The 16682-nt window shown below is 46.2% G+C and overlaps 1 protein-coding gene across 7 annotated transcripts in view; it reads left to right on the top strand.

Moving 5' to 3' along the window:
* The window catches only part of ZBTB17 (zinc finger and BTB domain containing 17), a 62395-nt gene that overhangs the window by 25866 nt on the left and 19847 nt on the right, over positions 1-16682 (top strand). For 6 of the 7 annotated variants that reach the window (XM_085847760.1, XM_085847757.1, XM_085847758.1 and 3 more), the window contains 8 exons: positions 3255-3475; positions 8830-8972; positions 9280-9365; positions 9862-10076; positions 10279-10366; positions 11229-11345; positions 11835-11955; positions 12085-12215. In XM_085847760.1, coding sequence (XP_085703886.1) covers positions 3255-3475; positions 8830-8972; positions 9280-9365; positions 9862-10076; positions 10279-10366; positions 11229-11345; positions 11835-11955; positions 12085-12215 — 1122 coding nt within the window. The remainder of the gene's footprint in view (positions 1-3254; positions 3476-8829; positions 8973-9279; positions 9366-9861; positions 10077-10278; positions 10367-11228; positions 11346-11834; positions 11956-12084; positions 12216-16682) is intronic. The other variant, XM_085847761.1, reaches the window with a different exon arrangement.

Consider the following 16682-nt stretch of genomic DNA (forward strand, 5'->3'; position numbering starts at 1 on the left):
GATCTGGATCCGGATCTTCATCAAAATCGAATCAATGTGTCCTTGTCACACACCCAACCTATTCACCAAGTTACGCCAAATCCGTCAATAACCTTTTGAGATATCCTGCTCACAGAAAGACAAACAAACAGGGGTGAAAACATAACCTCCGTTCACCTTTTGTGGCTGAGGTATTGACTGGGATCATGTACGGTTGTTACCCTTGCCGAAGGAGAGGGTATTGCATTCGGGTCTGTTTGTCTTTGTTTGTCTGTCTCTTTGTTTGTCCGCACAGAACTTTAGTGTTTCTCTCTCAACCGCTTGTCAGATTGAGACGAAATTTCACCATAGGAGCGACTACTCATGAAGAATGTTTTCATGATAATTATGATGTCATAAGTCACGTGGTGTGGCAGCCATGTTGGAAAAACCGAAAAACGTTGGACCTCTGTATATCTGAAACCGCACCAAGGAAAAAATTGAAACTGAGCACATGGCAAGTACTCCTCATGGGGAATGTGTGATTTTTTTTTTCTTTAATGATGTCATAGGTGCCTTCGTTATGATGTCATAATTGCATATGTAGAACACTACATCTGATCAGTATGAAAATTTTTGAGGGTCATCTAGGGATAAAATGGTCCACAGAAAAACGTTTTCATGATGTCATCTGTCAAGTGATTTGGCAGTCATATTCTTTAAAAATCTATATATTAATACTGAAGGACCAATTTTGTGCTCCTCCTCACGGTCGCGTCATATTTTTCTCGGTACTCTGACCTGAACTGAAAGAAACTTTGTACCTGTAAGAGTGCATCGCACATAGTGGCAATAGTCAATTTTCAACTCTGAAGCAGAATAAACACTTTTCGTTGAGACGGGGCGAGGAGTGAAGAGGCGGGGGCGGGGGATGAAGAGACGGGGGCAGGGAGTGAAGAGGCGGGGGGGCAAGGTAAGCAAATTTTTGGGTGGGAGTAAGCAAATTGAAAGCGGGAGACGGGGGGGGGGAATGGGGCGGGGGATGAGTGGGCGGGGGCTCGGGTGAATTAGGCAAGGTTGAGTGTGAGGGGGTGGACAGGGGGCGGGGAGTGAAGAGGCGGGGTGGGGCCGGGGTAATTAAATTTTTGGTTGGGGGTAAGCAAATTGAAGGCGGGGGGAATGGGGCAGGGGTGGGGGATGAGTAGGCGGGGGCAAGCACGCCCTGTCCAGTCCATGTCCCTCGAGTGTGGGTGAGCTGGTGAGGGTGGTTGAATGAACGGAATCCGTCTGTGACGGGGTTTCGGCTAGTATATATTAAAACCTTCAAAAAATCTTCTCTGAAGTGGCTGAACAGATGGAGACAAAACTTTACACATATGACCGCCTATCCATGAGGAACAAAAGGTTCACACATATGAAGTCATGGGTCACATGGGTTGGCAGCCATTTTTGATTTACCCGAAAACCAAGAAAATCTCCAGAATGGCTGGGCAGATCGAGGGGAAACTTCACACAAGTGTTCCCTAAGCCACAGGTGTACAAGTTTGTTAAAGAATAATTGATAATAATTGAATATGGAATAAATCGTGGTTTGGCAGCCATATTGGATTGAAGAAAAATATTAAATAATGTTTTCACTGGAACCACTTAATCAATCGACATGAAATTTCACAATTATTATCTAGTAGTGATGGGGAATACATGTTTTAAATTTCAACTTGATCGGACACATGGTCTGGCAGAGAATGTTTTTATTTGATCTGAGTTCCTTTTGTTTTTTTAACTGTTTTTTTCTTTTAAGTTCACTTGGCTGTGCCTGGATGGGTTTGAGGGTAGAGTAGTAGCAGCTGAAATGTGAATCCTATCCAGGTTCCTCCTGATAACTTCATCTCTGCTTTTTGCTTGTTTGGGTTCCTTCTGATGACTCCAATGCAGGATTGGACCTATTTGGTCTTCCCTTTGATTTGAATTGAATTTATTTTAATCCCATTCTAAATTCAATTGGAAAATATTTTAAAACGTTGTGGGTCAGAGTCAGGTGTCCAATCAAAGTTGGACGTCTTGATACCTGGTCATCATTGCCAGCAGTTATCAATTGGTAGTTCTAATTATGTGTCTTATTCATTACATAACTCACCAGTACACAAACGCTACACAAACACAAAATATACCATACAAAACAAGTGCTGGCGGCACCCTCTGATTGCTCTCTTTCTTGTTTTCATTTTATTTCTTTTGTTATTTGGTTTACCTCCAAATCAAGCACGCATAAGGCACACAGCTTACACAAGCATGCACAAGGCACTTCGCTACAGGAGGAGCTCATTTTCCCTATCATGCCTGCTATTTCACCACTACATGAATGATCTCACAGTTTATCAACTTAAATTGACTTGGGAGCAGATGAGAACAGTATGGAAGGCACAGTCATCATCAGGTTGATAAGCCTGGTGTTGGCTTAGTGGTTAGGGTGGCGGCTTGGGATCCTCGGGTCCTGAGTTCAAGCCCCGTTGGCCGCTGAATTAAAATACACCAGGAGGTTGACTCAGCCTGTCATCCTTCCGAGGTCGGCAAAATGAGCATCAGGGGTCTTTAAGGGGGACACTGCATCAGCGGCATAGCCACGTCCCAACCAATGATGCAACCAGCAGCCACAGGCTGCACTCGATATATATAGAGAGAGAGAGAGATAGAGATAGAGATAGAGATAGAGATAGAGATAGAGATAGAGATAGATATCAGGTTGATATACAGAAATAAAACTATTAATTTAAGTTAAAAACAAATTTCTTTTCTTTGACATATCTGGCCACATTGCACTGATGGTCATTCTACTGGGTTCTGTTTTCTCAGTCCATTTCGGCTTTTGTAATCTTTGAAGATTTATTTTATGTTTGTCCAATATGTTGTCCATTTAACCCCCCCCCCCACTCCCCTCCTGTTTTATATAATAAAATATTAAGAGTACCAGTGTGTGTCCACACAAACTGTGCATGGTTGTCCAAGTCCCATGTCTGTGTCTTGTCATACTGTCCAGGACCGGTGTTGGTGAAAGCTTTTACAAACGTACACAGCAATTGCACATTGCCATTTCTATGGGTAGTGGTCGATGACACGGTGCTTTTGGGATCTCTCCTTCCTGTGTTTGCTGTTGTCATCTCTTCTCGCTGATATATGATGCATTCTGTACTTCTGCCTCTGGGCCAAGTAATACACAAGCTTGGTGTGGAGAATTGCCTTTTCCAGTGTCCTTATTTCCTTGCATTCCTTTGTATTTTCTTGTTTCTGTGGTACAGACAGTGCTGGCAGCTGTGAAGATGTGGAAATAGAATCGGCCATGTATGGCAGCCATCCTGCAGAAAAACAGGAGGAAGATGAGAACTCAGGAGAAGGGCAAGGCAAGGAAGAGGAGTTAGAACAAGACATAGCTGGTGAAGACCTTGGGTCTGGACGGGCGAGGAGTTATGCAGACCGATCGGAAAGCAAGGTCTACAGCAGCACTTTACACAAATGTGAGGTGCGGAACGCTTGCATGCTACGATTGCCTATGAAATGAACGTACCACACGTACCACGCCCAAACGTTGACCCATGCTATCCTTGCATTGCTGGTGGAACTACAGGTTGTGGACAAAAAAAATGGAAACGCCAATGTAAAGTCACTTTATAGAGCATTGAGCCACCATGTGCGGCTAGTACGGACTGTATGCGCTGTGGCATAAAGCGCACCAGCATCTGGAATTCTGCAGGAGGGATGCGACACCATACTTCCATGAGAAAGTCAATCAACTCACACCTGTTTGATGGAGGTGGAAAACGCTGTCTCAGGTGTCATTTCAGAATATCCCATAAATGCTTGATTGGCTTCACATCTGCTGATTGAGAATGCCGTGACATATGGATAACATCAGTGTCATACTCATCAAACCATTGGGCAACCACCTGTGCTCTGTGGATGGGGGCATTGTCTTCTTGGAAGACACCCCTCCCGGCAGGAAAGAAATGCTGCATCGTGGGGTGAAGATGATCACTCAGTACCATTAAGTCGCAATTGGTATTGACCTACCCTTCTAAGGGAATGACTGCATCCAAACCATGCTAGGGAAATGTGCCCCACAACATTAAAGAGTCACCATAACCCTTTACTGTTGCAACTAAGCACTTAGGGTTGTGGAGTTCTTCAGGTTGACGCCACATGTGAACTTGTCTGTTTGTCGAGAACATGGTGCAGGATGATTCATCTTTCCATGTCACATTTATCCACTGCTCGATAGTCCATTGCCTTTGTTCTTTGCACCACTGTACTCGCAAATGTGCATTGCCAGGTGTAATGAGTGGTTTGTGCACTGCAACCCAACTGGTATCCTGCTCTGTGGAGTTATCGGCGGACTGTTTTTGATGAAACTGGCTGCTCGCACCTCACGTTGGTACTCTCAGTACCAGAGTAGAGTTCAGACATCAGATCGATCAGTTTTGGTGGCACTCCACGAAGACCAAGAATCCTCCAGAGGACATCCCGATTCACTGAATCGAACGCTTTACAGAGATCAACATAGGCTGCAAGCAGCCCCTGCCGAAACTCTCGTCTGCGTTCGGTGAGGACACGAAGTGCAAGGATACGGTCAATCGTTGACCTCTTTGGTGTAAAGCCTGACTGCTCTGGACGCTGGTGCTCAAGCAGATGGTGGCGAACCCTATCGAGAATTATCCGAGCAAAGACCTTGCCCGGCACTGAGAGCAGCGTCACCCCTCGGTAGTTGTTGCAGTCTTGGCGATCACCCTTCCCTTTCCAGAGAGGGACAACAAGGCCCCTCTTCCAGTCAGTTGGGATGATGCCTGTGTTCCAGGCAGAGCACAAAACTGCATGCAACGACACGAGTGCAGCATTTCCACCAGCCTTGAGAAGTTCGGCATGGATGCCACAGATCCCTGGAGCTTTGCCCCGTTTCAACTGGTTCACCGCAGCCCGTGTTTCCACAAGCGTAGGTGGACCACAGTTGATTCAAGGGTCAGCAACAGGGATTGTAACACCCTTGACGTCCAACTCGACAGTTGGGGGATCAGCCTGGTACAACCGCTCAAAGTAACCGGCCCAGCGGGCCTTCACTTCAGACTCCTCTGTCAAGAGCCTACCACTCTCTGCTCGAACTGCAGTGCTCCGAGGGATGGGCTTGGATGAACGTAATGCGCGAATTCCCCTGTAAGCGGGACGAGAATCACCTGTCCACAGGTGATGCTCTACCCCCTCACAGATTCCTCGCACATAGGCCTCCTTGTCCACCCTCAGTGCACGTACAGTTTTACGCCTCAGCTCCCTGAACAGCTCAGCTCTGCCATTCAGCCTGGCCCTGCGACTCTGGTCAATGGTATCCAGTGTCCCTTGAGAGACAAAATTCTTCTTTGCCCTGCGGTGAGCTCCAAGGCATCCACCGGCAACATCAAGGACGGTGGTCTTGAAGGCGCTCCACAACTCTTTAGGACCCCCCAAAGCACCCAGACTCCCCAAGTGTCCACTCAGCCTGTTCGCAAACTCCTCAGCTACTCTCTCATCCCTGAGCTTGGCAACATCCAGCCTCGGCTGGGATGGTACCATTCTCCAGGATTTAAGGTGCAGCTTTAGAGTTGCTACAACAAGCCTGTGGTCAGTATTAAGGAACTGAGCACTCCGGTAGACCCTGCAGTTCTGGATCATCCTCCAACGACCGTCAATAAGGACATGGTCAATCTCCTTTGCCACACCGCCAGCGTTGGAATACCAAGTCCAGCGATGAGCTTGTGGGTGCTGAAACCATGAACCAGCCACCCTAAGTCCATGACTTCTTGCAAAGTCAAGGAACTTAGTGCCATTCTGGTTCATAGTTCCTGACCCATGGGGACCAACACACACCTCATAACCATCCCTATCAGTTCCAGTCGATGCATTGAAATCCCTCAAGACTAGAAGTGTATCTCGTCTGGGGCACTGATCAACCACAGACTCGAGTGTGGCGTAGAATGCATCCTTCACGGTGAGATCACTCGCCTCAGTCGGAGCATAAACAGAGACCAGGGAAATGACACCTAAGGAGTGACGAATCCTTAATCTCATAATACGCTCGTTGACCGGTGTTACCTCAATTATCATTGGGGTCAGCTTATTGGACACAGCTACAGCAACTCCTTGGGTATGGTAACCATCAGAGCGACCAGACCAATAGTAGGTGTAACCACCCACCATTATCTCGCCGCAATCCGGTCTCCGAACCTCAGAGAGAGCTGCAATCCCGATGTCCAAACGCTTGAGCTCAGATGATAACAGAGACAGGTGATCATCCTCTCTTAGGGATAGGACATTCCAGGCACCCACCCGAAGGGACCGCCTCAGGTTAACCCAAGGAGACCGCCGTCTGGTGGACGACACCTCAGCACCACTCCGACACACTCTCCCGCAATCTGACCCAGGGATGTTACCCCGTGGTTTCCCTCCTATCAAAGATTGGGGGTCCCGAAGGCTTTGCCCCAATCCCGTCATCCGGTGAGCTGCCCTGCGAAGGGAAGCTGCACAGGAGGTACTCCCACAGAGTGGGTTTTCAGATTTTTTGGCGTTTTTGCGTTTTGCGGAATGAAGGGTTTTACGGTGGCCGGAGTGCAAATCCTGCCACCAACCTCCTAATAAGAAGTGAAGTGTGGTTGTGAAGTGTGGTGGTACCATCTCTGACTTATTTCCAGTTGTTACTGGAGTTCGTCAGGGATGTGTACTTGCCCCCACACTTTTCAGCACTTGTATGGACTGGATTCTAGGGAGGATGTCGGAGAGATCAAGTTGCGGTGCGTCATTTGGGAATGTTAAGATCTCGGACCTTGACTTTGCAGATGATGCAGTCATCTTTGCGGAGACTTTAGACATCCTCTTGGGGGCCCTCGAGGTGCTGAATGAGGAGTCGGAGCCGTTGGGATTACGGGTTTCTTGGGTCAAAACTAAGATCCAGGCTTTCGGTGACATCTTGGATGCTGCTGTCCTGTCTGTGTCTGTTTGTGGTGAGGATGTTGAGGTCGTGGAGAGATTCACTTACCTTGGCAGTGATATTCATGTCTCTGCTGGCTGCGAGTCAGAGGTCAATAGACGTCTGGGTCAGGCCTGGGGAGTCATGGATTCACTGGATCATGGGGTGTGGCGCTGCCGGTACCTGTGCGGGAGGACGAAAGTCCGAGTCTTCAGGTCCTTGGTACTTCCAGTCTTGCTCTATGGGTGCGAGACTTGGACTCTGACAAGGGTTTTGAGACGGAGACTTAATTCCTTTGGTACCAAGTCTCTTCGGAGAATCCTTCGCTATCGCTGGTCGGATTTTGTGTCCAACGAGCGGTTGCTGAGAGAGACTCGGATGAGATTTGTTACCTGCATAGTCCGTGAGCGTCAGTTGCGGCTGTATGGACATGTGGCTCGTTTTCCTGACTCTGATCCTGCTCACCAGATTCTCTCAGCGAGGGAGTCTCATGAGTGGAGGAGGCCAGTGGGTCGACCACGTGCCTCATGGTTGCAACAGGTTGACCATCATCTCAAGGAGATGGGGATGGGCCTGGCATCTGCCTGGGGGATGGCCAGACGGAGGCCCCTGGAGTACCGGCGGAAAGTGGACGCAGCGACGTGCTGTTCTGGCACATGCTCCCATACCTGACCTGACCTGATCTGCAGTTGCTCGCCTGTTTTGCCTTGCACTTCAAATTAATGCATGGATATCACGATCCTGGGGTATGCACTTCCATCCACTGTTGCCCTTTCTGATGATGTCTTTCGGAGTTCCATGCCGACATCACCTTCGACACTTGCTCGTGAAACATAAGCAAGTTGAGCTGTCTTCGTCACAGAAGCTTCTGCTAAATGCGCCCCACCAATCACCCCTCTTTCAAAGTCACTAAGGTCTCCTCTTGCAGCCACGCGAGCCATAACTATAGGCAACCAGGCCTGTGTAGCATTTTTAGCTTATCTGGAATTGGAATTCCAGATAAAGTGTTGTCATCTTGCACTGTCCGTCCGTCTCCGATTTCAACTTCCCCAGTCAAACTGCTGAGCCGATCTGGCTGAAATTAGGCAGCAACGTTTCGCTCCTGACTGGTAATGGTTATTGCAAATCTCGTTCAGGTCACATGGCTTGAAGTCGGTCAAAATGGCCAACTTAGTAAATTTCTTCAAAAATCTTCTTCGCCAGACCCACCAGTCAGAATGCTGCTAAATTTGGGTGACAACATTAAGCCAGGGTGGGGATGTGAAATTGCAGAGATCGTGCTGATCATGTGATCCGAAGTGTGTCAAAATGGCCATCTTAGTCAATTTTAGGAAAATCATGTAAATTCCTTCAAAAATCTTCTCCAGATCCACCAGTCAGAATGCTACCAAATTTAGGTTTCAACATGAGGACAGGGTCCAGATGTTAAATTGAGGAGGCCATGCCGATCATGTGACCGGAAGTGTGTCAAAATGGCGGACTTAGTAAATTTTTTGGAAAAATCACGTAAATTCCTTCAAAAATCTTCTTATCCAGACTCGCCAGTCAGAATGCTACCAAATTTGGGTTGCAATATAAGGCCAGGGCCCAGATAAGCTGCAGGTCCAGTGGTGCTTTTTTATACATGACCCTAAGCATTCTGGGATGTTATTTGCTTAATTAACACATGGCCACACCTGTGTTGAAGCCGTTGCTTGAAATATACTTGGCGTCCCTCATTTACCCCAAGTGTTTCCATTTTTTTTGTATACAATCTGATGAAGCTGGGAACGAATGATGGCGATGATTACATGAGAACCCGATAGATGAAATAGGGGGGTATGATGGAGCAATGGCAAAAAGATGTGAACATGTAGAAGAGGTGATCATTGTGTTTCGTTTTTTCACAGGAGTGTGGAAAAGAGTTCACACACACGGGCAACTACAAGCGCCATGTGCGTATCCACACCGGAGAGAGGCCGTACATGTGCACCGAGTGCCACCGTGCTTTCTCCGATCCGGCTGCGTGCAAGGCGCACTTAAAAACTCACAGGTTTGTCACTGCTCAATATGCTCACCGAACTGTGCTCCAGGATCCAAACAAAAGTTTCCTTCCAAACTGATTGTGAACCTCGCACTTTCCATGATATCTGTCCTTATTCCACTATATTCAAGGCTGTGAACGATGCTGGTATTACCAGCTATCTACAGTCTCTAATCGCACCTCAATAATCATTATACAAGTTGTCCTTGTCTCCATCCCTCACCTTATCATATGGTTGCTTTTCTGCCCTCCACTACATCTATGTTAACCAACTCCATTCTGTTGCCACCACCCCCACCTCCCTCTGGCTTTGTAGTCCAGTGAAGCCACATGTGTGCTCAACATGTGGGAAGAGCTATCGTTTGGTCAGCCTGCTTAACCAGCATTGTAAACGGCACTCTGGTTTGTACATTCTTCACACAAACGACACTTGCATTACTGTACACGAGTTATTGACAAGAACGAGGAAGGCGTGCTAGACAAGGGAAGACGGGGTTTTTTTGAAGTGTGGTGCAGAAGGAATAACAGCATGTGGTGAGAAGCTGCGAGTGGTTGAGGTGTGAGGAATGTGGTGAGAAGCTGCATGTGGTTGAGGTGTGAAGGAAGACCAGGGTGTGGACTAAGATGTAGAAAAAGAACAGGGTTTGGTGGAACAGTGGATGGAATCAACAGGACGTTGATCGAGGTATGCTAACCACCGTGGGGAGCAAGGAGAAGCTGACGTTTCGGGTGTTAACCCTTCGTCGGAGCGAAGATGCGGTGGAAGACGTGTGGAGAACGAAGGCCAGATTGTGGTTAAGGAGGTGTGATGGAAGAGTGGTGGTGTGTGGTGGATTCGATCGTGGAGGGTAGATCGTATAAGAAACCTGTAATCATTGCCATGTGGTGACTATTCCAGGAGAACTGGCATTTCCATGTGGAAATTGTGGAAAGGTATTCTCCTCGTCGGGCAATCTGAAACGTCACGAATTGGTGCACACTGGGGAGAGACCGTACCCTTGCACATACTGCAGCCGCACCTTCTCTGACCCGACGGCACGCACTCGACACTTGGAAACGCACGATCGGGACAAGATCCACAGATGTGATTACTGTGGAAAGCTCTTCAACCAGGTGCACGCACGCTTCGAATATGGCACACAACATACACACACCACGTGATTATTTACGGAACACATGGTGGCAGCTCACCTAGTTTTGTGTTTACCTGACCAATTTTCACATGACTCACTCAGCTGGCACACTCGATGGAAACATTTGTATCCACAATCTGATGAACGTTTCTGCACACAAATGTAATTATTTTTGTGTGCAGATGGGTAACCTGAGAGCTCACCTCAAGATGCACCAACATGACAGCCCACTCAAGTGCTCGGTGTGCGGAAAACTCTTCACCACCTCGGGTTAGTCGCCATGTCCTGGTTGCCAGTACACAAGCTCATGTGGCAAAGTGGAATTTCCCTACTTACCTCAAAATTCATTAACGATGGAGTTCAAACAGACAGAGACAGAGGTGGAAAAAAAAACTCGATTTGACGGCATGGGGTGCTGAGGGTTTGTGAGTGGTGAAGAGAGTGATCTTGAGTGACACGACATCTGCAACCTGATTTGTGAGAAGGACAACAAGTAGATTGTGTTCGATCTTCGGGAAATCCAGGCACGTATGTGTGCTTTTATATACACACAGCTATGTCACTGTTGTTGGACTGAAATTTTCTTAATCACGTGACATTTATTTGTGTGCAGCCTGTGGCTGCTTGGCTGAATCATTTTCTGGGGGTGTGCCGCTGATGCAGTGCCCCGTTACCAGTAAGCTGGTACTCATTTTACCGACCTCGTTCGGATGACAGGTTGAGTCAACTGACCTGGTGTTAATTCAATAGTAAAAACAGGGGCTTGAACTCAAGACCCGAAGATCTTAAGCCAGCCACCTTGACCATCAAGCCAACACCAGGCTTATCATGTGACTGTCTTGCACGGAAGTTTGACTTTCCATGAAATTTTTTGACAAACTAAAGCATTTTAATTTTGGGAGCACTCGTCATGCCTCTAATTTATGTCCTCACCATGATGGTGTCCTCAACCTCAGTTATGGCGTGCGTGCGTGTGTGCATACACAAATGTTTTTTCCCTTTATCCTTTTTGTAATTGATTTCCCGTCACTCAAATACCCGTTATTGGTTGTTCAATGTTAGGCCATGAGTTTTAACTGCATGGTTACAGTTTTTACGGTTCCTGGTTACCTGTGCATTTGTATATTCGCAGGAAATCTGAAGCGTCATTTGCGCACTCACAGTGGTGAGAGGCCGTACGTGTGCGCTCATTGCCAGCGTCCATTCTCAGATCAAGGGGCATTGCAGAGGCATATCCGGATCCACACAGGTACGAAGTTTTTGGCCTGTGCCAATTTTAAAATGGGCAAAAACATTTTTGAGGGTCTTCTTCTCAGTGTGTTGGATCACTCTGCCTTGAGTGTGATGTATGTACCGCATGTGTATTTGATGCGTATTACCTGTGTCATGTGATGCTTGCGATGCGATTTCAGTCATTAGCTAATTCATATTTGACCGGAATTCGATAAAGGAATTCCACCTCCTGCTTGCATCATTTATTTGTGTGTAGTTGCATTGCTGATGCAGTGCCCCCTGTAGAATGTATAATTTGTTCTGATTGCTGGCAACAATCGCCCGCTCTGTGTGATAGACGTCATCAGGTCTTCACTATTCACCATGTGATGCTGTATGATAGGTCCCTGGCTTAATGTCCACCCTAGAGGTGGCAAGGTGTTTTATTCTCACTGATGCAACACCATACATGTAAAACACAGTGCTACAGTTTATAGTCAGGTTGTGATTCGTGTTTTGGTTGCAGGTGAGAAGCCATGTGTGTGCCGTCAGTGTGGCAAGAGCTTCACACAGGCAAGCTCACTGATCGCACACGCGCGACAACACACGGGAGAGAGACCATATGTCTGCGACCGCTGCGGGAAGAGGTAACTCTCGAAACTACTTACCACTATTCTCAGCCACCCGAGGCATCAAATGTGGTCCATGAAGTCTGACATGTAGTACCCATTAACCACACCGCCGAGAAGTACAAAGCAGTACTACGTGTTTTGCAGGTTCACACAGTCCAGTCAGCTGGCTAATCACATTCGCCATCACGACAACATTCGGCCGCACACGTGTGCCGTGTGCCTGAAAGCCTTTGTTAACGCCGGTGATCTATCAAAGCATCTCATCATCCACACAGGCACGTCACCTGCCCCTCATTTCTGTTTGCTTTTCCTTTTAGGAAATGAATTGTCAGGTTCAGATTGTTTGGAGATCATAGGAGACAGAGACAGAGACAGAGACAGAGACGGAGACGTTTCCACTGCATAAGATTACTAATCTGGATCCTAAACGTACTTTGGTCAAACATTGCAAATACGGTACTTGTAAATGTATTAGATTTCATCACAACGTCAAAAACATGAGTACTTGAATAGAGCAAGGGTAACACACCTGTGGTTCTCTCTGGACTTGATTAGTGCAATGCACTTCTTTACCGCAGTCGAGATTGGGAGCATTACGACGATTTAAAACACGGCCGTCCGTTCAGTCGATATCATCGTATCAATCTGACGATGTAGAATCGAACTTGCCCGACATTGCACAACGTATCACTTCAAGCTCCCGTTCTAACGTGTGAAGCCATTGAAAATTGAGCTGCTACACGTTACCAATACGATTTGCTCTAAAGGCCGACACATTCACTTCAATCACAAAATATTAATGGTTTTCGTGTTCCCTTTGATTACTGCTGACTATTGGCATCATGGCATGCTGATCGTTTGCACAACCATGGGAAGCCGTCTTCACACACTCCACCTCAACCACCTTGCTTAGCATCTTGTTACCTGTTAAAGTGAGACTTTGTCTTATTATTGTGGTATGTGGAATTTAATAAATAACTAATCAATGCTCGTTTATAGTACAGTAGATTAAAGAAAAATCGTTCAGTTTGTGAAAAAAGTGTGAAAATTGGCATGCATGTTCATTTTTATATGTTCTTTCATATAAGAGCAGGACACACCTGATCAGAATACATTTACGGCCGCCATCTTGAATTTTAAAACGGCCACCACCAAAAATAATATTTTACGATATCTCAGTCACCAAGAGACCTGGCAAAATGAATAGAGAGTCTAATCCAATGTTTTCACACACAAGGAATCCAATAAACACACTTAAAATGCTCTATTGTCAGTATTTCTGCTTTAAAATGACATATACACTGTCCCAAGTGTAGTTCATCTGGTCGAGATACAGTTTTGACTTCACTCTGTCTGATAACATGTTCCTGCACAATGGCAAAGTTCAGTGCACGCGAGAGATGCACAGAAACATTTGCATGGTGGGCTGCATGCCTTTTTGCAGCCGCATTTGATCAGCTCTGTGCAGGATTTGTCCGCCTCGGCAAGTGCTGTCCAGAAAGGTATCCACTGTTCAATGGCGTTCTTCGTCCATCCCCAGTCGCATGGGCTTGGAAACTGCTGCTTAGATATCAGCGCTTGGCCCCAGATGTGTCCTGCCTGGTATGTCGACCTCTTTATATGTTCCGTGAGAGCTGCCTTTGTGGGGGGTAGGCGATCTATTTGTCTTCCTTTCACGAACAGAAGCTTCCTTGCCTGATTCACCTCGGTGCATTCACTGGTTCTATCATAAAGACGAATGACGAACCTTTCCAGTTGACACACATTCTCATCTGAGACTGATGAAAGCTCTTGGGATAAACTCAAGAAAGTGTCCGTTATATCGGGGAAATTGGTCCAGGTGTCCCAAGCGGTTTTCTTCCCAATACCACTGAATGACGACGACGTGTCACAGCCAGTGAAGGCATGGAAAAACAGAAGAGCTTTGGCTTTATTTTCACCAAGACTGTTTGCAATCGTGTGAGCCGGTATTAACCTGTAGTGTTTCTTGACTCCATATGCAGCCCATAGTCGTCAAGGGATAAAGTGTGAAATATGGCCATTGCAAGGACAACAACGTCAGTGTCGATTGACCTGATCAGGATTCTGTGATGGCTATTTTGTGCACAATGGAGAGCACGCAAGAATAATCTCGTATCGGCTTCTTCATGGTTGCATGGAGCTAGAGAAGATTCTCTGTTGCACTCTTGGGAAGAGATGACATTGATATCTTGTGTGCTATATGGCTTCTTCTCTTGTGTAGATAACTTAGCGACGCACTGTGACAGCTCACTCTTATTTTGGTCCACGCGAAGAAAGCTCTGCCAGTTCTGCGGAATTGGCGTAGAATTTGTGACAATAATGCGGCTCCTTGTTCCCCTCCTCTTTCTCGTTGAACTCTTCAAACTGTTGTCAATATACCGATCCCATATAACATCCAGACGTTTTGTGTTTTGCAGATTTCTCAGCACATAAGGCAAGAACACATTTTCAGCATAGTCTCCGAATGTTGAGCAGGACTTAGGAAGCAACATATTGACTATAACAGATCCATCGAGAATCTTGGCATCTACCTCTGTTGGACCACACTCAGAAGCCGTACTAGTAGCCAGCTTGTCGAAACATCTAATAAGGTGTGATTTAGTACACTGCCTCAGTTCTCCCATGTCTGAAAGAGAAGGTGGTGATCCCTGGTTTTCATGACTGAAGCATTCATCCATGTCCCCTTCTCGGGACTGACAAGATAGATACATTCTGCCAAACAACTCACAGTTGCTTTTCAGAGTCCTAATTTGGTGTGATGTTCTGGAGTGATTTGAGGCTGAAGTCTTGTGGAAGGGAGCCATGTTGTTATTTGGTGTGATGTCTGAAATTGGTTTTACTCACTGCTCCAAGCGTTCAGCAGCATATGTGTCATATTTTGACTGCCCATTTGCTTCCACATTCCTCAGCCGAAAGGAATGGTGTTCTGTGTATTTTGTGGAAGTAATTCCAAATGAACTCTCAAACTCGTCGATGATTCGAGCCACTTCATGACCAGCTGTAATCCACTTGATCAAAGCAGAAGGATTATATTATCAGTGATTCCAATCACACCGCCATCTCCTTTGATGTGATCATTCATCTGTTTGTGGGCTTGGTCCATAGCCATAGTAGAGAAAGTGTGAGGTGATCTCTGCACCACAAAGTTACCCTTCTCAAATTGCTCATGAACTGATGGCACTTGCTGACAAAGCTGTACCATGTCCTTGATATGGATAGGGAACCATCTTGCATAATTTGTATGATCCAAAGGAAACATCCATGGAACAATTTGTCCAAGGCACTGAACGTACAACTCAAAGTTTGCTTCACGCAGAGAACGCACAAATTACAAGAGTAGAAGTTCAAGATCCAGAACCAAAGCCCAGTATTGGAATTGAGGAACCTTACTGCAATTGACTTGATGCCAAGTTTCAAAATCCATCGTGTCATCATCTGGCCCAAGTGATTTGGCATATGTGATGTACGCAGATTTCCGAAGGAGGTGCAAAGCTGCTGCCGTTACTTGGTGTACATAGCGAGACCTGGTGACATGCGAACCCTTCAACATATCATCAGCTCGACCAGAGGTTGTGACTTCAGACTGCACAAGAACTGCTGTCCATCCGCTACCACTGAGGAAATCTCCAAGTAATTTCAACATATTCATCTCTATGTGGAGATCTCCCATTACTAACCACGAATTTATCCTCGCCAATATGGTCCGGCCATGCCCACTGGATTTGTTTCGCAATGGAATATAATGGCTGATCCATGGTTATCACAGGTATTTGATCAGGGTGCAAATGCTGAATCGTCCTAGCCACGAGACGCATAGCATGTTCTATCATAGCTGGCGTATGTGCTGGTTCTGTGAACAAAGGCATCAACGCAATGGGTGACACTGGTCTGATCTCAGCTGATTGCCTATTGGCATGGTAAGCTGCCCATGAGACAAAGTCTTTGGTATCAAGTTCCGTCTTGTTTGATACAAGTTCTAACATTGCACTCAACCAGCCGTCTTCTTTCTCTCTGGATGCGGACATGACGCTTGATTCAGCTTTTACTTGACCTGCAACAACTGGTGCGTACAAGTCAGTTTGTGACAGACCTGCTGGTGCTACTTCTGAATATTCTACCGGCAAAAGAGACACTACCAATTAAATTGGAGAAAGCAATTTCCACACGCTCATAGCATTTGGATATCAAACATCGAGCAAACACTTAAGTATTTAGTTGTTTATGAAAGGGTCTCATTTTGATTTTAAAGCAGAAAGACTGAAAATGGAGCATTATAAGTGTGTTTATTGGATTCCTTGTGTGTGGAAACGTTGGATTAGACTCTTTATTCAAGTGCTTAGGCCTCTTGGTGACCAAGAGATGGTAAAAATAGTTTTCAGTGGTGGCCATTTTGAAATTCAAGATGGTGGCCGTAATTGTTGTCTGATCATGTGTGTCCTGCTCTTATATGAAAGAGCATATAAAAGTAGTCATGTGTACCAGTTTTCACACATTTTTCACATTTTGAATGATTCTGGTGAAATGTTGACTTAATCTACTGTACTATTATAGATTAATAGTGTGAGGCTGTGGATAGATTGTAGTTTGGTCAAGCCTGGTGGTGAGATTAGTCGTGTGAGGCTGTACGTGTACATTGACTGTATATTCTGAGGGTACGAGTGAGCACCTCACCACAATCTCACAGATGTGATTATAAGGAAAGATAACCTTGTGACATAATC

This window comes from Eptatretus burgeri, chromosome 11 (assembly GCF_056783735.1).
Source record: "Eptatretus burgeri isolate ZD-2024b chromosome 11, Ebu_testis_v1, whole genome shotgun sequence".
In the NCBI taxonomy this organism is placed as follows: domain Eukaryota; kingdom Metazoa; phylum Chordata; class Myxini; order Myxiniformes; family Myxinidae; genus Eptatretus; species Eptatretus burgeri.